The following is a 25696-nucleotide window of genomic DNA, read 5'->3' as shown; positions in this document are numbered from 1 at the left end:
ATGGATGAAACTCCAATGAATTCTGACATGTCAGTCGGCAAAACAGTGAACAAAATGGGGGAAAAAGCAGTGCTAGCAAAAATGACTGACCACAAAAAAGCAAACTTTACTGTTGTTTTAACATGTATAGCTGATGGAACAAAGCTGAGGACAATGGTAATTTTCAAGAGAAAGACATTACCAAAACAGAAATTCCCTAAGGGAGTAGTTGTGCACATTCATAAGAAAGACTGGATGGATGAACAAGATTTGAAAATATAGCTGAAACAAGTGTGGTGTTAGCAATGAGGGGCACTGAGTAAAGAAAGAAGTCTAATATACACTTAAATGCCATCAGATGGATAGTTGTTGTTGTTCGGTTTTTTGGAGCATTAGCAACTAAGGCCATATTGCTCCGGGATATGCGGTGGTCATTCCCTGAATGACCTTTCCGCATCCTCTGTATTTGGTGGTGACGGGCTCGAACCCCGGTCTAATCAAGAAGTGTGTGCTATGCACTGCTGCTCCTCCCCACCTGGCTACGGAGGCGCCCAGATGGATAGTATTGTTGCTCAAGTTAGACCCCAGAACACAGATATAGCAGTGATTCCTGGAGGTGTAACAAGCATTATGGAGCCATTTGATGTCTGCCTAAACAAACATTTTAAAAATGCTATGGGAAATCTGTGGAACAACTGGATGATTGAAGGCATTTATAAAGGGAATGAGCATTTGGGCTTTGACACTAGAACCTATTTGTGAATGGGTTGTTCAGGTGTGGAGAAATATTAGACTGGAAAATGTGGTGCATTAATTTAAGAAATGTGGTATCTCCAATGCATTTGATGGAATAGAGGATGATTTCTTGTATGAATAACAATGGTGGTGTTGAAGTTGCTGATGATCCTATGATAACTGCAGGTGCCGATGACCTGTATGACGATCAATTCAAGCAAAAGGCTGGGATATGTTATTTGGTAATGAAGACAATGACGAACAAGTTTTTAATGGCTTTTAGTTAATAAATATTCAGTAAGAATAGGTCGTTTTTTTGTTGTAAAGAATTTATTCCTGTATTATGTCATATCTTGTGTATACCATATATAACAATGTCTTATAACGCTTCCAAATTAGTGTTTATTCTTAATGATATTATCATTGCATAAATAAAAACACTAGAATTAAAGAATTTTTATTTCAGCCTGTGTAATCATGATTCATATCACTTTATTATATGTTTTTGGAGTAAGATATTTAACTGACAGAAATAAGAGACTATATACAGGGTGATTCACTACCAGTGAGACAAACTTGCAGGAGGTGTAGGGGGCACAAAGACGAATCGGAATCACATAGCATTGCATGGTTCGAAATGCCTTCGTCATGCGGTAGAGGACATTGAATGGGAGGTCGCGTGAACAGCGATCCCGCTGGAAGTCAGCATTTGCGAACCGGTTCCCGAGGCAGTAGGATGGACGAGTATTCAAACGTTGAACTGGCCGACACGTACCTCGCATATGGAGCTGCGGACTGTAACGGGCACGCTGCTCTGCGCTTGTACCAGGAACGTCTCCCGCACAGGCATGCTCCTCATCATACGATTTTAATCGTATGATGAGAAGGTTACGTGAGACTGGTTGTTTCACGAGAGGTACCATGAATTGAGAGCGAACGACGAGGACGCCAGACAATGAGGAGAATATCCTATGTCTTGCAGAAGGCAATCCGAGTACGAGTACTCAAGTGATAGGCCAATGATTGGGTATTTCCCAATCCACTGTATGGAGGATACTGTCAACAAACCAAATGAGTTCATACCATCTGCAACGCGTCCAATCATTGGAGCCTGCGGATTATCCACTCCGGAGGACTTTTGCTACTTGGTTTCTTCAACAGAAACGGTTCGCAAATGCTGACTTCCAGCGGGATCGCTGTTCATACGACCTCCCATTCAACGTCCTCTACCGCATGACGAAGGCATTTCGGACCCTGCAATGCTATGTGATTCCGATTCGTCTTTGTACCCCCTACACCTCCTGCAAGTTTGTCGCACTGGTAGTGAATCACCCTGTATATATACAGGGTGGTTATAAAACAAGTTTCCGTATTCAGAGGTGCCTCCATAGCCAGGTGGGCAGGAGGGGCAGTGCGTAGCACACACTTCTTGATTAGACCGGGTTCGAGCCTGTGACCACCAAATACGGAGGATGCGGAAAGGCCAGGGAATGACCACCACATATCCCTGGAGAAATATGGCCTTAGTTGCTAATGCTCCTAAAAACCAAATAACAACAACATAACAACATCCCTATTTAGGAGACCCTAGCATCAAAACAGTTAGAGATAGTGCTGTGAAAATTGGTGGGGATGTCATTTAGGATATGGGGAAGTGATTTCTAGGAGAAAAAAAATTAGTTCAAATTTCCACCAACAGGGGAGAAATTGGCACTGTAAATGTGAGATGGAATACTTAACTTAGGATTAGATTTTAAAATCAGAACTTAGAAATCTACAGATATTGTTCTCTGTGCTTTCCTTCAATTGAGATGACATTCTGAAAACGAAGGACTGCGTGCAACACAGTTTCGCATAGCATCTCATTAGGGATGCACATTACATGCTGTTTAATGCTTGCTTTCAAATGAAGCATCTGTAAGCTGCCACAGTAAACTTTGTCTTTCAAGGATCCCGATAGCCAGAAATCACAGGAATTGAGATCTGTGATCAGGGTGGCCAGAACTGTGGAAAGTCTCTAGAAATAATACGATCATTTCCGAACATTGAACAGAGCAGTTCCTTCATTTGTTGACCAACATGCGGCGGATGACCATCTTGCATGAACACTATGGTCCCCAAGCATTGCCTTTCTTGCAGAGCAGGAATAATGTGATCACTTAGAAGAGTGCAGTACCATGCATTAGTTACAGTGCACCTTACGGGGCCATGAGGTGTAGACTCTTCAGAGAAAAATGGTCCAATTATAAACTCTGCTGTGAATCCAAACCATATTGTAACATATGGACTTTGTAATGGTCTTTCACACACAGCAGATGGATGGGAAGTTTCACATATTTGGCAGTTTTGTGCATTTACAGTCCCATGAAGAGTGAAATGTGCCTCATCAGACCACATCATTCAAGCCCACATATTGTCAAGTTGCCTATGAGCCAGAAATCGTAGAGCAAAGTCTATTCGTTGTTGCTGATCACAAGACTTTGGTTCTTGCACTATGTGAATCTTGTACAGGAACCAGCTTAAAATTATCTGAAGTACTATTCGTATAGTAGACCTAGGAAGGTTCAAGCCTCTTGACACACCCCTGGCACTACTGACTAGTACTATTTTGCATTCTGACCTGGAGGCCATTGCGACATCCAATTCATCCACTACCTCTGTTCCAATCGTGGTCGTCCTCTTCCTGGAATTACACCTAACACCCGGATCAGTCCTTTAAATTTCTTTATTAGTTTTCGAAGCCCCACTGACAATGTTAAAAGTCGTTTACGGAAACCTTTAAGTTTCTGACATTCACGTAGTGCTGCATTAACGTTACTATTATTCTGGTAGAACAGTTTTACTAAAAGAGCACATTTCTTTTTTGTAAGAGCCATAATGGTGGCATTGGCCTTCCTGCTTTTATCTAACAGGATGTCATTTGTGTAAGCAGCGTGCCTTGAAGTAAATGACAACTTTTAGATACACACGGCGCCGTTTTCCCCTGGTGGCAGAAAGTTGAACTTTTTTTTTCTTTCTACAAATTGCTTCCCCATACCCTAAATGACATACTCACCAATTTTTACAATGCTACTCTAACCGTTTTGACAATAGCGTCTCCTGAATAGGAAAACTTATTTTATAACGACCCAGTATAATATATATATAAATAACACACATGCACACACGTACACGCGCGCGCGCGCGCGTGTGTGTGTGTGTGTGTGTGTGTGTGTGTGTGTGTGTGTGTGTGTGTGTCACTTCAAGTATTTTGGAATGGCTTTGTACAAAAATGGTATAACCACTTATGTATTTGCTAAAAAAACATGTCTAGGATCATACCCAATACTGAAATATCCCACTACAATAGGTCTTTAAATACTACTCAAAAGCTGGTGTTGCATTATACACAAGCTATATGAATAAATCAGGTGTCACACTATACATGGAATCAGCTTACATACAAGTATATACAGAAATCCTTTTTTCCCCTCCAAATTATCAAGTGCTAATTGGTTAACATTTTAGATTCTTTTAATTTGAACTCTTCAGCTTATGTCATCCTTTATGCTTCCTATTCTTGCAAATCAAGATTTCAAAAGTAATCAATATCATAGATTCAACCTGATCAGAGAGATATCTTTGCTATGGACAATATATTTTGCTATTTCATATAATTACAAATGTTTCATTCAACCTTAGACATATGCAAGTAAATTCAGATTTTATCATTTCATAATTTTGAAATCTTTATATACTAGAAGTTCATAATAAAGCATACCCCAGGATTCAGGAATAAGTCAATATGTTTGTGGAGAAGCGACTGGTTTGCATGATTTCCTAAACAGAAGTGATGTAGAAATTCATGAGCTAATCTCATAAGTTCATTCATTCGTATATCTTCTTTCTGTGAAACAATCAAAATAAATAAATAAATATCCATTCATTAGAAGAATTTGAATAAATAATAGTCATTTCTCAAGGGATAACAAAAAGGAGGAAAATGAATTTACAGGATAAGTTACTACTTTGTACTAGCTTGTACACAGATCAATACATTTATTTACAAGGGCAAATTAACTAAGCAACAAGATGTTGCCCAAACCCACATAATTACATTAAATAAAAACATGCCAATTAACAAAAAAAATTAATAAAGACACAATATTTAAGTCAGCAGTATTTAAGTCAGAACCGTAAAACCAGTTTATTCTTACTCCAGTTGAAAAGCTTCCGACAACTATGCTTTCATATACAAATCCTTTTACTTCCATAAATTATATACAGAATTTAATTCAAGTGAAACATACAGGCTTATAACAAATAACAGCAATACTATAACAAAAAAGTTAATAGCTTTCAACAAAAAATTAAAACTTAATAATTACAAATGCACTTCATACCCAATATATATATATTAAGTGTAACAAAAATCAAAGTTTCTGTTGACAAAAATAAAAATAAATAAGCAAGGTATGACAGATGCACAAAAGCACACAAAGCAGCAGTAAAGGATGCAAAAATATGCAAGTTTTTAAGAATAGATAAGCTGGATAAAGTTTGCACAGATGGGGGTGAAAAGTAGACAATGCACCAACGACTAAAAGGGTAAGAATAATAGAAAAAAGAAGTATTGTAGGTTTGTAAAAGGAGAAAGAACGTTGATATCCTAAAAGTTATACCTGACCAGCTATCAACATTTATTTTTAGCATCAGTTGAGGTATATGATGCAAGAGAGCAAGCTTATACAGCATCAGCCAAAAAAAAAAAAAAAAAAACCCCTTCCCATTTCAACCATCAAGTCACTCCAAATGTTTGTCTAATTCAGTCTTAAATTTATTTAAGCTATCAACTTCCACAACCAATCAACTACCCGCTGGATAAAGGCAAACTTCCACACATCAATTCTACAACTGAATCTATGCCCCCTATAATTTGAATCTATGCCTCTTCAGGTTCTTAATCTGAACAAATGAAAGTATCCCATCAGCACTGAGCCGGCTCAAACCATTCAAGGCTTTGTACACCTAAATCAGATCACCTTGCACGTGCCTAGTCTCCAGAAGCTGCATCTTGCAGATTTAAGCCTCTCTTGGTAAGAGAACCCCATTGTTCCTCTCACTAATCTTGCACTTCTCTATAATTGTTCTACAACTCTACATCCTTCCTAAAATGAGGCCTCCCGACTTGTACACAGTACTCAAGGTGTGGCCTGACCATTAGCTTATACAAAGATATAATCACCTCCATGTCTCTGCTAGAAAAATTCCTATATATCATTGAAAAAAAAAAAAAAAATTCATGACCTACTTTGGCACTTCAGTGAACTTCATATATGACTACACAATTATCCCCAGGTCTTTTTCATTCTCCACCTCCCTGAGTGTAGTACCATACAACTGATACGTTTCACGTGGGTTACTGCTACCCACATACAATACTTTGCATTTGTCAATATTAAACTTCAGTTGACACCTCTCAGCACATCTGCTCAGCTTTTCTAGATTCTGTGGCTGCAGAATAATCTCATTACTATCATTAACAACCCTGTCAAACTTTGTCATCTAAAAAATTGGACATTAAGCCTGATATATCTTCATTCATATCAAAAACTTGGACAGTAAGCCGGATTTACCTTCACTGGTGTCATTAATAAACACACAAAACAACAATGGACCCAGCACCGAATCCTGGGGGAACTCCACTAATAACATTAGTTCAAGAGGACAGTGTCCATTTATTACCACTCTCTGCCGTCTCCCACTCAACCATCCCTTTATCCATTGCAACTTGCCCTTAATGCCATACCGCTACAATTTGCACAGCAGTCTTCAATTTGCAACACTATCAAAAGCTTTCCTGAAATACAAGTACATAATATCATAATTATTTTTTGCATCCAGTTCGTTTGTGACTACATCGTAGTATCCAATCAAATTGGTCAGACAAGACTTCCCCTTAACAATCCCATGCTGTGTCTGAACTATTACTGCAGTCTTGTCTAGGTGATCCTACATCACTTCTTTAATCAGTTACTCCATTATTTTCCATGGAACAGAAGTTAAACTAATTAGGGCTATAATTATTTGTGTCACCCTTTGAACCCCTTTGTGAATTGGGGATACATTTACTCATCTCCAGTCCATGGGGACATGCACTGAATCTAAGGCTGCCCTCATAATTAAGGCTAAGGGTTTGTTACTTCCCTCGCTGCCTTTTTCAATATAACTGGAAGGATTCCATCTGCCCCCGGGTACCTTTTTATGTTTAACTTCAACAATTTCTCCCCCACTTTGCTCTTTGTTATTACAAAATCATTTAGCTCCCTGTTAGGGTTTAGTAAACTTCTGTCCTCCCCTTCCTTACTGAATTCCTCACGTGTGAATGTAGATGCAAAATACTCATTCAGTTTGTCAGCTTTCTGAGCAAGATCATAAAGCAGTCGAACCACCAACATCAAGTGGGCCACTCTGATTCATTCCCTTCTTTCTAGAGATATGATAAGTAAAGAAGTCCTTGCATCCTTTGGCAAGGATTTCCCATAGACTTCGCTTGCCTAACCTCCTTTGTGACTTTATTACACACTAGGCTTCTGTGTCACCTGCTAAATTATAGGCCCACACATTTTACTTCTCTGCCACGAGCCTCATTAGTTCATCTGACATCCATTTAGGCCTAAGTCTTGAACGGTATGTCTTAGTTGTTATGAAAAGCCTGGTAGCTTCCAAGATTAATTCCTTAAAGGCTTGCCATTTAGAATTCACCATTTTTAACATCATCAGTTGAACCCACTGTATAGAATTTAAAAACTGCCTGAGACCACAGTAGTCACCTTAGCAAAAACAAAAACCCTTCCCTTTACACTTGATGGTAGTTACATCTTTAAGTAAATCCCACATAGCAGTAGTAGTGGCATGTGATGCAAGAAAGCAAAAGTATGAGCTTATGCAGCATCATCCAAAAAAAAAAAAATTCAAAACAATCCCCTCTAAATATTTGTCCAGTACCTCCTTAAATTTATTTAACCTATCAACTTCCACAATGACAGATGGAAGTTTGTTCCAGCCACCCGCTGACTAAAGGCAATTTCCGCACATCTATTCTACATCTGTCTTTTCTTAACTTGAATTTATGTCTCCTTAGGTTCATAATCTGAACAAGTGGAAGGATCCCATCAGAATCCCCTTTGTGAATTGGGGACACATTTGCACATCTCCAGTCAGTGGGGACCTCCCGTGAATCCAAGGATGCTCTCATAATTATGGCTAAGGGTTTGCTTACTTTATTTTCCGCCTCCTTTAATATAACTGGATAGATCCCATCCACCCAGGTGCCTTTCTTATGTTTAACTTCAACAATTTCTACTCCACTTTGTTCTCAGTTATTACAATATCATTAAGCACCCTGTTACAATTTGATAACCTTGTGGAATTTTCAAACCTTAATATCTCCTCATGTGTGAATGTAGATGCAAAATTCGCATTCAGTTTGTTTGCTATCTGAGCAGTATCATCAACAGTGGAACCATCGATATCAAGTGGACCAATCACATTCATCCCCTTCCTTTTAGAGTTTATATAAGTAAAGAAATCCTTGCTGTTTTTCTTAACATCCTTCGCCAAAGATTTCTCGTAATCTGCCTTCGCCTCCCTAACCTCCTTTGTGACTTGATTACAGACTAGCTTATATATATTTGCTGATGCTTTCGAGGCAGTGTTAGGTGGGTCGGAAAACTGCTAGCTTGGAGACAAAGACCAATAGATTGACAGTAGCCACTGGCAGAGGTGAAAGAGATTCTTGCACTGCTTCTATTAGAATGAGCAGAAGCCTGAAAACCAAGATGCATGGTATTTCAGAGAGTGCTGGGAGCCACTGCGGTACAAGTAAACACATGGGTTGTGTTAGGGTAGCTAAGAATAGAAACAGGTGCATGTATACCTGCGTGTACACCAATGCTCGGAGTTTAGTAAATAAATTTGATGAATTTGAGGTATTGCTCAAAACATCAAAGGCAGATATTGTTGGGATATCAGAGACGTGGTGTCACACAGATATAAGGGATGCAGAACTGCAATTTGGGGAGTACAACGTCTACAGAAAGGATAGACAGGATAGGAAGGGGGAGGGGTTATGCTATTAGTTAAGAAACACATAAAAACCAAGAAAGTGAAGCCAGTCGACATCGCCGGACAGTGCAGTGTTGAGTCAGTTTGGTGTGACATAAGCATTGGGAGATCAAAATTGAGAGTAGGAGTGTGCTATAGGCCTAATGACTCTGATGAGTATAATAAGGAACTTTACAGGGAAATAGAGTGGGCCAGTAAATCAGAGAGTCTTATAATGGGAGATTTTAATTTCCCAGATATTGACTGGAATTTGGGGGCTGGTTACTCACACACTAGCAGGGCTTTTGGGGATTTATTGGATGATTGTTTTCTACATCAGCATGTTAGGGAGGCAACTAGAGGGAGTAATACTCTTGATTTGATTATCAGCAGTGATTCTTCATGCATTAAGAATCTGCAGATAAATGAACCACTAGGTGGCAGTGATCACAGTGTGCTGAAGTGGGATTTACTCAAAGAGGTAACTACCATTAGGGGTAAAGGGAAGGGTTATTGCGTCCGTAAAGGCGACTATGATGGACTGAGACAGTATTTAAATTCTATACAGTGGGGCCAACTGATGATGTTAAAAACAGCAAATTCAAAATGGGAAGCATTCAAAGAACTTATCTTGGAAGCTACTAGGCTTTACATACCAACTAAGAAATACTGTTCAAGGTTTAGGCCAAAATGGATGTCAGATGAACTAATGAGGCATATGGCAGAGAAGAAAAATGCATGGGATACTTACAAATTAACACATGACACAGAAGCCTATGATAGATACAAGTTGATATGCAACCAAGTTACAAAGGAGGATAGGCAGGCGAAGGCAGATTACGAGAAATCCTTGGTAAGGGATGCAAAGAAAAACAGCAAAGAGTTGTTTACTTACGTAAACTCTAGAAGGAAGGGAATGAATCAGATTGGTCCACTTGATATTGATGGGTCAACTGTTGATGATCCTGCTCAGGTAGCTAACAAACTAAATGAATATTTTGCATCGACATTCACACATGAGGAGTTATTCAGCAAGGGGAATGCCAGAGGTGTATTCAACTCTAGCAGTAAGCTACAGAATCTTGAAATAACTGGGAGTAAAGTGGAGGAGAAACTGTTGAAGATAAACACAAGAAAGGCATGGATGGATGGGGTCTATCCAGTTATATTAAAGGAGGCAGCAAAGGAAGTAAGCAAACCCTTAGCCATAATTATGAGAGCTTCCTTGGACTCAGGGGAGGTACCCATAGACTGGAAATGTGAAAATGTGACCCCAATTCACAAAGGAGGATCAAAGGCTGACACAAGTAATTATAGACCTGTGAGCTTAACTTCTGTTCCAGGAAAATTAATGGAGGCACTGGTTAAAGAAGCACTGCAGGATCATTTAGACAAGACTTCAGTTATAGCTCAGACACAGCATGATTTTGTTAAGGGGAAGTCTTGCCTGACCAACTTGATTGGATACTATGATGCAGTCACAAAAGAACTGGATGCAGGGAATAACTTTGATATTATATACTTGGATCTTAGAAAGGCTTTTGATACTGCTGCACATGGAAGACTGCTACACAAATTGGAGCAGTGTGACATTGGAAGCAAATTGCTGCTATGGATAAAGGGGTGGTTGAGGGGGAGAAGACAGAGAGTGGTAATCAATGGACACTGCTCATCGTGGACTAATGTTATTCGTGGAGTCCCTCAGGGCTCAGTGTTGGGTCCATTATTGTTTTCTGTATTTATAAATGATATTGATGATGGTATATCAAGCTTAATGTCCAAGTTTGCAGATGATACAAAGGTTGGCATGGTTGTCAAGGACACTACTGACACTATGCTGCTGCAACAGGATCTGGAAAGGTTGAGCAGATGGGCTGAGAGGTGGAAAATGAAGTTTAACATTGACAAATGTAAAGTACTACACATGGGAAACAGCAACCCCGGAGCAACGTATCAACTCTGTGGTACTACACTGACAGTGGTAGAGAATGAAAGGGACTTGGGGGTGGTTGTGCAGGCAGATATGAAGTTCTCTGAGCAGTGCAGACGGGCTGCAAGGGTAGCTCATGGAGTATTGTCAATGATATACAGGAATTTTTCCAGCAGGGATAAGGAGGTGATTATTCCATTGTATAAGGCAATGGTCAGGCCACACCTAGAGTACTGTATACAGGTCTGGAGGCCTCATTTCAAGAAAGATGTAGAGCTGCTGGAACGAATACAGAGAAGGGCAACAAGATTAGTGAATGGAACAAAGGGGTGCTCTTACGAAGAAAGGCTTAAGTTTTGCAAATTACAGTGTCTGGAGACTAGGCACCAGCGAGGTGATCTTATAGAGGTGTATAAAGCCTTGAATGGTTTAAGCATGCTCAATGCTGATGGGATTCTTCCTCTAGCTCAGAAAAATCACCTGAGAGGGCATAAATTCAAATTGAGGAAAGACAGATGTAGGATAGACGTGCAGAAATTTGCCTTTAGCCAGCGGGTGGTTGGTTGGTGGAACAGACTTCCATCCCTTGTGGTGGAGGTTGATAGCCTAAATAAGTTTAAGGCTCAGCTGGACAGGTATTTTGAACGAACAGAGGGGTGAAGTGGAAGTGGTTTTTTTTTTTTTTTTTTTGGCTGATGCTGCATAAGCTTGCTTTCTTGCATCAAATGCCTCTACTAATGCTAATGCTAATATCATAGGCTTCTGTGTCGCCTGATAATTTATATACATCCCATGCATTTTTTTTTTTTCTCTGCCATGAGTCGCATTAGTTCATTTGACAACCATTTAGGCCTAAACCTTGAACAATATTTCTTAATAGGTATGAAATGTTTAGTAGCTTCCACTATTAATTCCTTGAATGCTTCCCACTTAGAATTTACTGTTTGTGACATCATCAGTTGGTCCCACTGTACAGAATTTAAAAACTGTCTGAGACCTAACTGACTCAACGTTCCACTGTCCACTGGAAGCACTTTCTTAGATTTTATGTGTTTCTTAACTAACAGCATAACCCCTCTTCCCCTTCTTACCCTGTCTATTCTTTCTGTACACATTGTACCCCCCAAATTCCAATTCTGCACTGCTTATATATCTCTGTGACACCATGTCTATGATATCCCAACACTATTTGTCTTTGATGCCTTAATCAGCACTTCAAATTCATCAAATTTATTTACTATATTTCTAGCATTGGTGTACATGCAAGTATACATGCACCTGTTCTTACGCTTAGTTACCCTAACATAGCCTGTGTATTTACTTGTTCCATGATGACTTCCAGCTACTCTTGATATCCCCAGTAACTTGCTCTCTAGGCTGCTGATCATTGCAATAGGATCAGTGCAAGAAGCTAGCAGATTTCCCACCCACCTAACACTACCTCGATAGCATCAGCAAATATTCTTGCACCTGTTCTATTTAAGTGTATCCCATCCCTGTAGAAGCAGACTCTCCTTTAGCAAGCACTTCAGCTGACATCAGATTTTACAAATAACGAGGTCAATACTGGTAATGGAATCGCTGCATTTCGAACATTAGACAACTCGATGCAATGACAGAAAGATACTAAGATCGAATCTAGTTCAATCTTAGGCTACAGAGGGAAGTATGGATTTGTCGAATGTTTGAAATGCAGTGATTCCTTGACCATTATTGGCCTTGCGGTCCTCTGTCTAGATGGGGCATAATGGCCACTCTTATTTTTATTTTATTATTTATTATTTTTAGTTTAATTCGTCCCGTATTGTTGGTAGTGCACATTTCTATTTTGCTGATATTTCACTGGGCTGTCAGCAGCACCATTAAATTTGTTTGTAAATGGCTTTCAAATTGCTTTGTAATTGATTTCCAAAATTTAAATTGCATTAGAACCATTTTTTCCACAATACCCTCTTCCTTCATTATTTTGCTGCTCCATCTTCCCTCTTTTTGCTTTTCTTTTTTGTATTATTTTTTTGAGTTTAGTAATTATTTCGCTCTACTGGTTCTTCATGCTACTGGCATACACTTTACTATAGGTTTTTTTTTTTTTTTTTTATTTATGTAAACCCCAAACATGAGAGGTATTAGAATCTATAGTACTTAATACTGTGCATGGGTTGGAGGTTGAGAAGATAAAAGAAGATATTTGTGACATTAGACTTGAACTTCTGTAGACTGTAATTTCAGGAAATACGTATGAAGGAAGGTTGTTCCAGAAAATAGCAGTTGAATGAATAAACGAGGAAGATGAAAAGTTGTTTCTGTGACTTTGGAGTTGGACAGTAAATGGATGGTGGCAGCACGTGTTCAGACTGTTTTGAAAGAGACAACAGGAATTATAGAAGCTAATTCAAAAGAACAGTGCCCACTGAAGTAGAAAAGGAATGCAGCAGAAACAGTACGTCTTTGAGACAGCAAGTGGAGAGCCTCTGGTAGAGAGGAGTCATTAATTAACCTAACTGACCTCTTCTGAATGGAATCTAGAAGCCTCAGAGAGGCTTTCGGGGCTCCACCCCAAGTGTGGAGACAATATTCCATGGTAGGGTGGATTTGCGATTTGTACAGAGTGAACAGATATTTGGAAGAATAACACCGAGAGTAAAAGAGAAAACCAAGTTTTTTAGATGTAGAGGAAGCAATATTTGTAATATTCTTGTGCCAAGAGAGATTAGAAGTCAGGGTAATCCCCAAAAGAAATATATCATCTTGCCTAGCAATCGGAGAGTCACCAAAGATAAGCATAGGAGCAAAAAAATCCTTTTTGTGAGATAGAAGACAAGCCTCAGTTTCAGAAGGATTGAAATCGATTAAGTTGTTTTTGCCCCAAGTGGAGAATTACCTGGAGATTGGTATTTAAGGAATTAGTAGCAGATATTCGAGAATTTGAAGCTGTTTGAGCAGGGCAATGTTTCTTGAACTGGAAAGTGGAATACAATGTGCTATCATTGGCAAAACTATGGATAGGTTTTCCAGTCAATGGAAGGAGATCATTAATATACAAGAAGAAAAGAGTGAGCGGAAAGAACTGATCCTTGGGTAATACCAGCATTAGTGGAGAAGGTAGAAGACAGAGAGCCATCTACCATCACCCTCAGTGAGCAATCAGAGAGAAAACTGGATAACCAATTAAAAAAAAAAGTTTGCAAACCATAAGATGGAAGCTTCTTTAGAAGATCTTTATGCCAAACACGATCAAAAGCCTTTGATATGTCAAGAGCAACTGTTTGTGTTTCACTAAACTTTTCCATTGAATTTGTCCATAAATAGATAACATAAGCCAGAATATCGCCAGTGGATTGACATTGATGGGATCCATACTGGCGATTATTGATCAGAAGAAAGGTTTCTAGATAGTTTAAGAGTTGGCAGTCAATTGATTTCTCCATTACTTTAGAAAGAGCAGAATTAATTGCAAAGGGACAATAAATGGATAGGAGGGATTTGTCGCCCTTTTTAGGAACTGGCAGGATATGAGCAAATTTCCAAGCAGAAGGAAAACCACCTTTGGAATAAAAAAGTGAAAAAAGGCAGCAAAAAACAGGAGTAAGTTCAGGAGCACAGGTTTTGAGAACAAGTGGGGAAATACCATCGGGACCTGGAGCTTTCTTAGCATCAAGATTCGTCAAAATCCTTCTGACATCCTTTTGACGGAAGACCACAGGAGGCATTGAATGGAGCATGTTGTGAATGGTGGAAGGTGTTTTCCCAAGATCATTAATACACGAGTTGGAAGAAAAATAGAATGCTAGCAGGTCATCTTTATCTTTGGCCGAAGTAACAACAGAACCATCTGGTTTTGACAGAGGTGGGAGCAGAGATGAGAATGGTCTGGCAAGAAACCAGAATACTTGGCTACCATTAGGGCAAGAAGCAAGTTTTCTACTCTAATCCTTTGACAGAGGTGGGAGCAGAGATGAGAATAGTCTGGCAAGAAACCAGAATACTTGGCTACCATTAGGGCAAGAAGCAAGTTTTCTACTCTAATCTGTTCAAAATCTAGTTTGGATTGATTAATAACTGCTTTACATTTGTTGCGAGCTTTAGTGTAGGCAGAAAATGAAACTGAAGAATTGGAAACAAGCCAATTATGATATTCAACGTTCTTCTCTTGAACAGCCTTAGCACATTTATTGGAAAACCAAGGGTTTTCCAATAAATGAGAGTTTTAAGAGAGAGTTTTGTTAGATAAAGGACGAGATTTTATAGTGGAGTGTGGAATAAAGGATTCCATTCCTACAAGAATAATTTCACTGACATGATCCGAGCAAACATTGACATCAGAAGTTTTGAAACAGTAATCCGACCAAGGAAAAGAAGAAAAGAAATTTCCCAGGTCATCCCATTTTGCACTCTTGTAATGCCATACAACATGACGTTGGGAATAGTCACAAGATAAAGGCTCCATTGGAGAAGAGACAATAACCAAGTTGTGATCTGAGGTGCCTCAAGGACCACTCACTTCGACCATGTACTTAGAAGGGTTGTTTGTGAAAAAATATCAAGCGTGTTTGCTGTAGGGTTAGGATTGTCCGGTATTCTTGTAGGTAAATGAACAATCTGTGCATTAGTAATTGCAAAAAAGTTTAAGCAAAAAAGTAAAAAGTTAAAAAAAGGTTAATAGTTTATATTACGTAACATTTAGTGGAATATGCATATTTGTAGTGGTTTATATTTTCTACTCTATCCACTATGTTATGCAGAATTTCAATTATAGCAAATTTGTGTTTATCAATGTGTGTCATTTTTCTATCCTACTCTCTACATTAAGCAGCATTTGGATATAGTAGTTTGTGTTTACTTACTGGTGGTCTCTAATTATTTAACCATATTCTACTGTTATATATTAATGTTCTATCCTATTCACTATACATGTGTAATCATGTAATCAAACAATTAAGTAGGCTGATCATAATTCCTTGAGGCCAAAATGGGAAGATCAACAAGGTGATTCTTTTAACCAAATTCAAATTTCTTGTCATCAGCATTCATATGTTTCTGGCTACTTAGATGTTGGTTAATCTCACTCCTCCCTCCACGACTCATAGATGATCATAATTCTTTGAGGCCAAAATGGGACGAGGAGAAGAAAGAGAAGAAATGTTGTTTGGAAAGAGCAGAAAAAAAATATTCAACAAAAGGTTTTTAGGTTGACGTGGAGGTTGGGGATGGACTGTTCATCATCAAGTTCACACCAAGAATATTTTTTGGATGAACTTATTTTGTGTAACAAATTATGGTCTTTTAATCTTGTCGTAAAACTTATCGAATTCCATATTACAATTTTGCTTTATAATTAACATGGCTTTCAGGGTTTCAACACTTAATCTGGATTTCGCCTTCAGCGACATGCTTATTCATTATGGCAAATATTCTCTCCACACAAGCTGTACTTCCAGGTAGGCAAAGAACCTACCTGGAAGTACCACAACAGTACTAAATTCCACAACTTTATTAAATCCTGGAAAGCTACATATTTTTCAAGCATTTCAGAAAATATTTGAACCCATCTATCAGATACAGAAATGTTTTCTTCATTGCATGTGTCCAACTGTCTGACAACTATTGCTTATATAAATGCTCACTGATCAAATATGAGAGTTTTGTTTGCTCTTGTTTGGGTAAAAAGCTCCTCATTGAAACTGTCCTGTATTTTTTTTTTTCCATTCAAGTACCTTTCTCAGTACTTCCCAAGCTGTATTTCCACTTATTTACATATTCTAAGCTGGTTTCATAAAAGTTAACTACTTCAAAAAACTTGACCTCACTAATTTCACCTCCATCTATTAACACTTTTAGTTTATTTTTAACATTTTTGTTATAAAAATTTAAGTTTCTTCTGGTGTCTAATATGTTTGTAAAACTTTTAATATTTATAGCTGAAATATTATCTTTTTTAATAAAACTAATATATGTTTGGGATGTTGAAACTTGATCTCTTGCAAATGACAACCATAATTTCAAACAGAGATCTTCAACTAATTTTTTCAACATAACAGAACATTTCTTTTGAGAAAGAAAATATGAACAAAATCCATCAAACATGCTTAAAATTCTGTCAATTGATGGGATTATTGCCAAAAATCTTGTATTTCCATGTTCCAATAATTTTGCATAATTTTCTCCTGAAAATTCACAACACGTTTTAAGACTGACAGTGTATATAAAAAAAGTATTTGTATATTTTAACTGCAAAACAATCAATATCGACTGGTAATCAGTCAACAGCACACTAGAGACAATGGTGAATAATACGTGCACCACAACCAATAATCTCTTGCTCCAACTCATTTTCAATTTTTCTCCATACATTATTTTTACCACCTCTTTTACATCCAAAATTTGTGTTGGTATTGTATGGTATTGCACACAGAGCAACAATTTTCTTTTGTAAGGAGAATTTATCTATTATTTTCCTCAACATAATACTCTGTAGTTCGGATGTTTCACCAGGAAAAGAAGTATAATCTATAATTTCAACTTTAGCACCACAGTTTGGCAAAAAAGTACCGCACAACAATTGAAAAGTTTCATGACTTTTTTGTTTGATAAACTTATTGTAATGCTTTTGGTTTCATTTAAATCCATTATTTCTTCATCCAATACATATGGTAATAAAATGTTAGTAATTATTGCCTCTGATTTTATACATGTGAAAGAAACTTTTGGTTGATAAATCTTTTTTTTATCAATTTTGACAAGTAGTTATTTGTACGAAAACTCTGATTGTGATGCACGGTATGATAGGCGACAAGAGCTTTGCATGCTGTGATTTTATCACCTTCTCCATCAACATCTTATGATGAACGAGCTGATGCTCTGAACCGAATTCAAAGTTTTCTCAGCATCCTTATGTTTCTGGCTATGTAGATGTTGGTTAATGTCACTCCTACCTCCATGAGCAACATAAAAATGAACATTAAAATGTTGACAAACAACTTGTTTTATCACCATTCCAATTGTCCAGTTTAATAAATTTGAATTCTTTTTGAAAGTCTTCGTTAAATGCGCAATTTCCCTTTTTTGATATTTAAAATTTTAAAGCTTAAAACTTTTAAAATTATAAAATAAAAACTTTCAAGCATGTGTATGCGATAACTGACAAGCACACAGAACAAATTCCAACTACTGACATGCAACACAACTGACGTTAAAGGCCTATAATAAAAAATGTCAGTCTTGTTCAGTCGTGGTGGTAACCACAGGCAGATGGAATTTTCAGCAATTCATCAATGTGCCTCTACTTGTGGTTACACAACTGACTACTACCTACAATGGCAACCATCTTACGGTATCACGATTATAGGTTATGTTGCGCCAATATTTAGCATTTTTTAAAGTCTTTTTTTAAAAAATGGGACAAAAATGACATTTTTACTAAACTGACGGGATGGCTGGCACAAAGCAAAAAAATGGGATGTATGGTCAGCCTACGATTAAGTCAATATTAGTATCTGTTTCAAGTTTAAGTTTCAAGAGAATTATCAGGAAAATAGGAACCAGCAGTTAAACTCAATTAATATAATATGGGGTGACTTTTTACTGAAGAGAGCACTTCAAAAAATATTAAACAACAGTGCCTGTAAAAATTATACAAGTTCAATTTATATAAGTTCAAATATTTATATGCAAACAAATATTCCAATATTAGTTATCGAATTGTTGTTTCCTAAAATCAGTAAAAGAACTATTCAGATAATATATTTTGTGATTGTTAAAACTGAATAATTTTGTCTGAAAGTATTAATATCAGTATTAGTAAGGCTGAATGATAATACAAGGAAGCAACTGTTTTTTTTTTTTCTGCATCAGCCAAAATTAAATAAATAAAATAATAATAATAAAAATTCAAATAAAATATAATAATCATATAATCCCCATTCCCAAAAAGTAATCATTGAATTCAGCTTTAAACTTAGTCAGACTCACTGCACAACAGAAGATAACTTATTCCAATGTTCAACAACTTACTGCCCATGGGTGAACTCCATGAGATACAATATTCCTTTATTCCCTGATATTTTTATATTTGTGTCCCTTTATATTTGTACCACTTTTAGCTTCTCTCTGCGCCTCCGTAGCCAGGTGGGAAGGAGCAGCAGTGCGTAGCACACGCTTCTTGATTAGACCGGGGTTCGAGCCCGTCACCACCAAATATGGAGAATGCGGAAAGGTCATGGAATGACCACCGTATATCCCGGAGCAATATGGCCTTAGTTGCTAATGCTCCTAAAAACCAAACAACAACAACAACAGCTTCTCTCTCTGTCTCTCTCTCTCTCACTAGTGTAACTTCAGGATTTCTGTTCCACAAATGCATAACCTTATATTTAGAAGCATTAAACATTAGAGGGCATTTTTTGGATCACATATGCAACCAATCAAAGTATTTTTGAAGCAACACAGCCAGGATTGGATTGTTAACCACTGTTTCCATCTTATAATGTTCAGCAAACTTTGACAATACACCTTGGATACCCTCATCAATTCAATTATGAAAATTAGAAATAGGAGGAGATCCAACATTGATCCCCGAGGACCCCACCTGTTATGCTTGTTCACACTGAAGGCTGACCATTTATGACAATCCTCTGTCTCCTATCTTTTAGCTAGCCTGCAATCCAGTATAGAATCAACAATAACTCCAACTTCTTACAGTGTATATATTAGTCTTCCAAGTGGGATTGTATAAAAATCTTTACTAGAGTCTAGATACATAATGTCCAAATTGTTACCTGTATCCAACTGCTTAATGACTACATCATGATAATTTACCAGGCATGATCTGCACTTAACAAGCTCATGCTGGAATCTATTTAAGGTACTATTCTTGTCAAGATGGCCTGAATGGCATCCTTAACTACATATTCTCCAATCTCCCCCACTACAGAAGTCAAATTGACTGGCCTATAGATATCTACTTCCTATTCAGCAACACCTCTGTGGATTGGGGACACATTAGCACTTCTCCTGTCCAAGGGAATATTCCAAGAGTTCAACCATTCTCTCATTAACATTTCCAACAGTTTGATACACTGATATGCAGCTTTTTAATTACAACTGAATATACATTACCCTACCCTGGAGCAATGTTCTCCTTTAATCTCAGTAGCTTTTCTAACAAATGATGTGAGATTATTATATCACTTATTTTACAGCAGTCTGATACCATATCATTTCCCAGAATTTCACGCATGCTTTCAACTGCAAATATCGATGGAAAATATGTTCAACTCATCAGCCATTTCTGCTGGGTTTTATATGGACCTTCCATTGCAGCCAATTAAGAGACCTATTTGATTTACTCTCTTCTTTCTCATATTCATATATGAGAAGAATTCCTAATCCCCATTCTTAGAGCCCTTGAACATTTCCCATGGCATATCTGTATCCAACAACCATACAAAACTCAGGAGCAGCTTGTATAATTAAACTTAATGAACAAAATGAAAATAGTAAGAATTACAAACCTTATCATATGGAATCTGTAACAACTCCAAAACAACAGCATGTGCCCCCATATTACGAAGTAGCCTTTGCTCATGCTTTCGTGGTTTCTTTCCACCACCAGGTGTGTTTTGGACACATAAACGAGTAAGCCGAAGGAGAATCTAAATGTGGGGGAAAAAAAAAAGCAAGAAATACGTGATTAGTTCTCTCATACGTTGTGATAGTACAATAAAATGTATGCCAAAATTTCCACTTATAAATGTATCTACTTATTTTTTTTTCTATTTATTTATCATTTTTAATTTATTTATTGCTACTTATTGTTTGTTTATATTATCTTAAATTTAACTTATTTAAATTACCAGGAAATTTTGGACTGTTTCTTTGCAGTTACACATATGCAGGCTTACTATTTATAGCAAAAATTTATAGGAATTTGAAATTTTGTATCCTATTTATAGGATAAAAAACTACAACTATTTATCCAAATTAAATGGCATTTGGTATAAACAAATACACTGATAGAACTTTGCTTCAGGAACACCTACCTAGTAGCTGGATGCCCATTTTTACTATACAGCATGGCATGGATACATTGCAGCACAGACTCTGAGGTGCGGGAGGATGTTTACATAACCCCAGGAGCTCACATCTGGTGAGTATGGGCTTAGCACACCCAGAGTCCTGTGCTGGATATCATCATTCTTCGCTCTCTCTCTCTCTCTCTCTCTCTCTCTCTCTCTCTCTCTCTCTCTCTCAGGGTAACTTGGAACTTTTTTTTGGCTGGTGCAGCATAAGCCTCAGGCTTCTTTGCACCATATGGCTAATAATAATAATAATAATAATAATAATAATTATTATTATTATTATTATTATGACACCCCATGGTGATCACAATGGAGTCCCATTTTCGAATATTCAATTGTACAGGATCCAGGTTTCAAAAAACCTGTTCCATGATGGTCACTATGGTTCTCAGTCTAATGAATGTTCTCCCAAGGCTATATTGGGCTGAGATCGGGTGAGTCTGTTGGCATTTTCAGGACAGTGGAATCACTAAAATCTTTATCAAGCCAATTCAACACTGTTGTGGCCTGCAACATGGGACATTCAATTCTTGAAATGTGCATTGGTGATCCAATAAGAATACTCACTACAAACAAGTGCACATGGTCAGAAATACAGACCTATATGAATTTCCAGTGATGTACTCATCTGTAAGACCAGAGAGGCTTGGGTGTCTCCCATCTAATCATGCCCTAGACCAAGGATGGGCACCTTTTTAAATGGCGGGCCAAATAAAATGTCTGTGAGGTACATGCGGGCCATTTTTTTTTTTTTTTAAACTTTCCATGATTTTTAGGATTATTAAAATGGTGCATAATGTAAAAATTGTCATAAACAGTTTTATGTTATTTATTATAATATTTATACATAATTCTACATATAATTAATTTTATTAATAACAAAAATGAATTTAAGGTAAAATTACAAAAATACAATTATAGTAACAAAGTACAAACACAACTCCAGTAACAAAAATTGCAATATTCTCTTTTTATAATATTTAATAAAAAATTTGATGTTTATTTTTTATCAGCGAATCAATTTGTCATAACAATGTGCAGAGTATTTTCCAAATTTACATCAGAAATTCGGGACCTGTTCTTGGATTTTATAAATGTCACTTTTGAAAAAAAAAAAAAAAAAAAACGGTTCACATCTGTATATGCTTCCAAATAATGACATAACTTTCTTTGCATTACTTATCACCTGTGGAAATTCTTCTCGGTTCAAATTTTTATAAAATTCGTGTTGAGATAATTCCAAAAAAATTCTTTTTAATTCTGTTTTTTCTTGCATTTCCAATATTTCCATTTGATATTTATCTGGAATTTTGTTAATATCAGGGTTATTCAATGGCAATGAAAATCTTTTAAAGACTGTCTCTTTATCGGCAAAATCGATGAATCTTTCCAGAAAACGGCAGTTGAATGAATAAATGAGGAGATATATCTCTTTTGGGATTACTAAAAAATAAAGAGAGCAGGAATTATAGAAGCAAATTCACAAGAACAGTACCCATAGAAGTATCTTTAGAAAAGGCATGCAGAAGAAATAGTACACCTATGACACAGCGAGTGGAGAGACTCTGTTAGAGATGAGTTATTAATTAACCTAATTGCTCTCTTCTGAATGGAATATAGAAGCCTCAGATAGATTTTGGGTGCACCACCCCACATATGGGAGAAATATTCCATGGTAGGTCAGATTTGCTATTTGTACAGAGTGAACAGCTGTTTGGAAGAAAAGTAACACTGAGAGTGAAAGACAAAACCAAGTTTTTTATATGCAGAGGAAGCAATATTTGTAATGTGCTTGTGGGGAGGGGGGGGGAGGGAGGGGGAGAGAGAGAGAGAGAGAGAGATTATAAGTCAGGGTAATCCCCAAAAGAGAGATATCAACTTACATAGAAATCAGAGTGTCACCAAAGATAAGAATAGGAGGAGAAGAATCCTTTTTGCGAGTTATAAGACACAACTGAGTTTTAGAAGGATTGAAATCAACTAACTTGTCTATGCCCCGCTGGAGGATTACCTGGAGATTGGCATTTAAGGATTTGGTAGCAGATATTCGAGAAGTTGAAGCTGATTGAGCAGGGAAAGATTTCTTGAATTGTAAAGTGGAATGCAATGTGCTATCATTGGCAAAACTATGGATAGGATTTTTAGTCAATAGAAGGAGGTCACTAATATACAAGAGGAAAAGAATGGGGGAAACAACTGAATCTTGAAAGACACCAGCATTAGTGGAGAAGTTAGAAGACAGAGAGCCAACTACCATCACCCTCAGTGAGCGATCAGAGAAAAAAAACTGGATAACCAATTACAAAAAACGGATGGCAAATCTTAAGATGAAAGTTTGTTTAGAAGACTTTTATGCCGAACACGATCGAAAGCCTCTGAGATGTCAAGAGCAATTGCTTGTGTTTCATCAAATTTTCCATTGAATTTATCCATAAATGGGTAACATAAGCCAGAATATCACCAGTGGATCGACACTGTTGATGTTGTTTTTGGTTTTTTAGGAGCATTAGCAACTAAGGCCATATTGCTTGGGGGATATGTGCTAGTCATTCCCTGACCTTTCCGCATTCTCCGTATTTTGTGGTCATGGGCTCAAACTCCAGTCTAATCAAGAAACGTGTGCTACGCACTGCCACTCCTTGCCTCCTGACTGAGGTGCTGGATCGACACTGACGGACTCAATACTGGTGATCATTGATCAGATGAAAGGTTTCTAGGTAGATAAAAGAGTTGGGGGTTAACTGATTTCTCCATTATTTTAGAAAGAGCAGAAGTAATTGTAAAGGGACAATAAATGGATGGGAGGGATTTGTCACCCTTTTTAGGAACTGGCAGGATATGAGCATATTTTCAAGCAGAAGGAAAAACACCTTTGGAATAAAAAAGTGAAAAAAGGCGGCAAAAAAACAGGAGTAAGTTCAGGAGCACAGGTTTTGAGAACAAGTGGAGAAATACCATTGGGACCTGGAGCTTTCTTAGTATCAAGATTCGTCAAAATCCTTCTGACATCCTTTTGACGGAAGACCACAAGAGGCATTGAATGGAGCATGTTGTGAATGGTAGGAGGTGTTTTACTAAGATCATTAATACATGAGTTGGAAGAAAAATGGGATGCTAGCAGGTCAGCTTTATCCTCGGCTGAAGTGAAAACAGAACCATCTGGTTTGGACAGAGGTGGGAGCAGAGATGGACAAAAGTTGCGGCCAATAGCTTTGGCAAGAGACCAGAATGCTCGGCTACCATTACGGCAAGAAGCAAGTTTTCTACTCTTAGCCTGTTCAAACTCTAGTTTGGACTGATTAATAACTACTTTACAATTGTTGCGAGCTTTGGTGTAAGCAGAAAATGAAACTGAAGAATTAGAAACAAGCCAATGTTGATATGCAACATTCTTCCCTTGAACGGCATTAGCACATTTATTGGAAAACCAAGGTTTGGATAAAGAACAAGATTTTAAAGTGGAGCGTGGGATAAAGGATGATTTCACTGACACGATCTGAGCATTCAAGGAATTAATTATGGAAGATACTAGGCTTTTCATACCAACTAAGAAATACTGTTCTAGGTTTAGGCCTTAACAGATATCACATGTTAGAGACTCATAGCAGAGAACAAAAATGCATGGGATGCATATAAATTATCAGGCAACACAGAAGCCAATTTTAGACGTAAGACAGTCTTTAATCACAAAAAGTTGCAAAGGAGGGTAGGCAACCAAAGGCAGATTATGAGATTTTTTTTTAGCAAAGGATGCAAAGAAAAACAGCAAAGATGTCTTTACTTATGCAAACTTCAGAAGGAAGGCGAATAATCAGATTGGTATTCTTGATATCGATGGTTCGACCATTGATGATCCTGCTCAGGTAGCAGCCACACTGAATTAATATTTTGTATCTACATTCACACATGAGGAATTCTCAAAGGAAGTGGATGACAGTTGTCGTTATTGTTGTTGTTATTTGGTGTTTTAGGAGCATTAGCAACTAAGGCCATATTGCTCCGGGATATGTGGTGGTCATTCCCTGACCTTTCCGTATCTTCCGTATTTGGTGGTGACGGGCTCGAACCCCGGTCTAATCAAGAAGCATGTGCTACGCACTGCTGCTCCTTCCCACCTGGCTACGGAGGCGCCAGTGGATGACAGAGGCTTATTAAACTTTAGCAGATAGCTAAATGATTCTGTAATAACTCAGAGCAAAGTGGAGGAGAAATCGTTGACGTTAAACATAAGGAAGGCACCTGAGGTGGATGGGATCTATCTAGTTATATCAAAGGAGGCAGCAAAGGAAATAAGCAAACCCTTAGCCATAATTATGAGAGCATCCTTGGTTTCAGGGAAGGCCCCCAAGGACTGGAAATGTGCATATGTATCATGAATTCACAAAACCGATCTAAAGATGACAAGAGTAATTACAGGCCTGTTAATTTAAATTCTATTCCAGGGAAAATAATGGAGACACTGGTTAAAGAAGCATTACAGGATCATCTAGACAAGAGTGCACTCATAGTTCAGTCACAACATGGGTTTGTTAACCCAAGATTAATGTACAAACTATGTGGTACTACAATCAGGTAGAATAGAATAATCAGACTGTAGGGTAGTAGAGAATGAAAAAGATGTGGCAGTAATTGTGCAGTCAGATATGAAGTTGTCAGAGCAGTGCACACAGGCAGCCAGGTCAGCCCATGTGGTTTTGTCAATGTTATACAGGAATTTTGTTAGCATGAATAAGGAGGTGATTACCCCTTTGTTTAAGGCAATGATCAGGCCAAACCTTGAGTAATGCATACAGGTCTGGATGCCTCATTTTAGGAAGGATGTAGTTGCTTCAATGAGTACACAGTAGTGTAACGAGTTTGGTGAGGAGAACAAAGTTGTGCTCTTACCAAA

General features: G+C 37.7%; 1 protein-coding gene across 1 annotated transcript in view; it reads right to left on the bottom strand.

Moving 5' to 3' along the window:
- Positions 1–25696, bottom strand: part of Itpr (Inositol 1,4,5,-trisphosphate receptor) — a 1293714-nt gene that overhangs the window by 720392 nt on the left and 547626 nt on the right. The window contains exons 28-29 of the mRNA XM_090387283.1: positions 20239–20379; positions 4475–4600 (exon numbers count right to left, since the gene is read on the bottom strand). Coding sequence (XP_090243409.1) covers positions 4475–4600; positions 20239–20379 — 267 coding nt within the window. The remainder of the gene's footprint in view (positions 1–4474; positions 4601–20238; positions 20380–25696) is intronic.

Source organism: Mastigoproctus giganteus, chromosome 13, assembly GCF_048544385.1.
Source record: "Mastigoproctus giganteus isolate SK-2022 chromosome 13, ASM4854438v1, whole genome shotgun sequence".
NCBI lineage: Eukaryota > Metazoa > Arthropoda > Arachnida > Uropygi > Thelyphonidae > Mastigoproctus > Mastigoproctus giganteus.
Note: the sequence above shows the minus strand (reverse complement) of the source record. Positions and strands in the feature narration are given on the sequence as shown.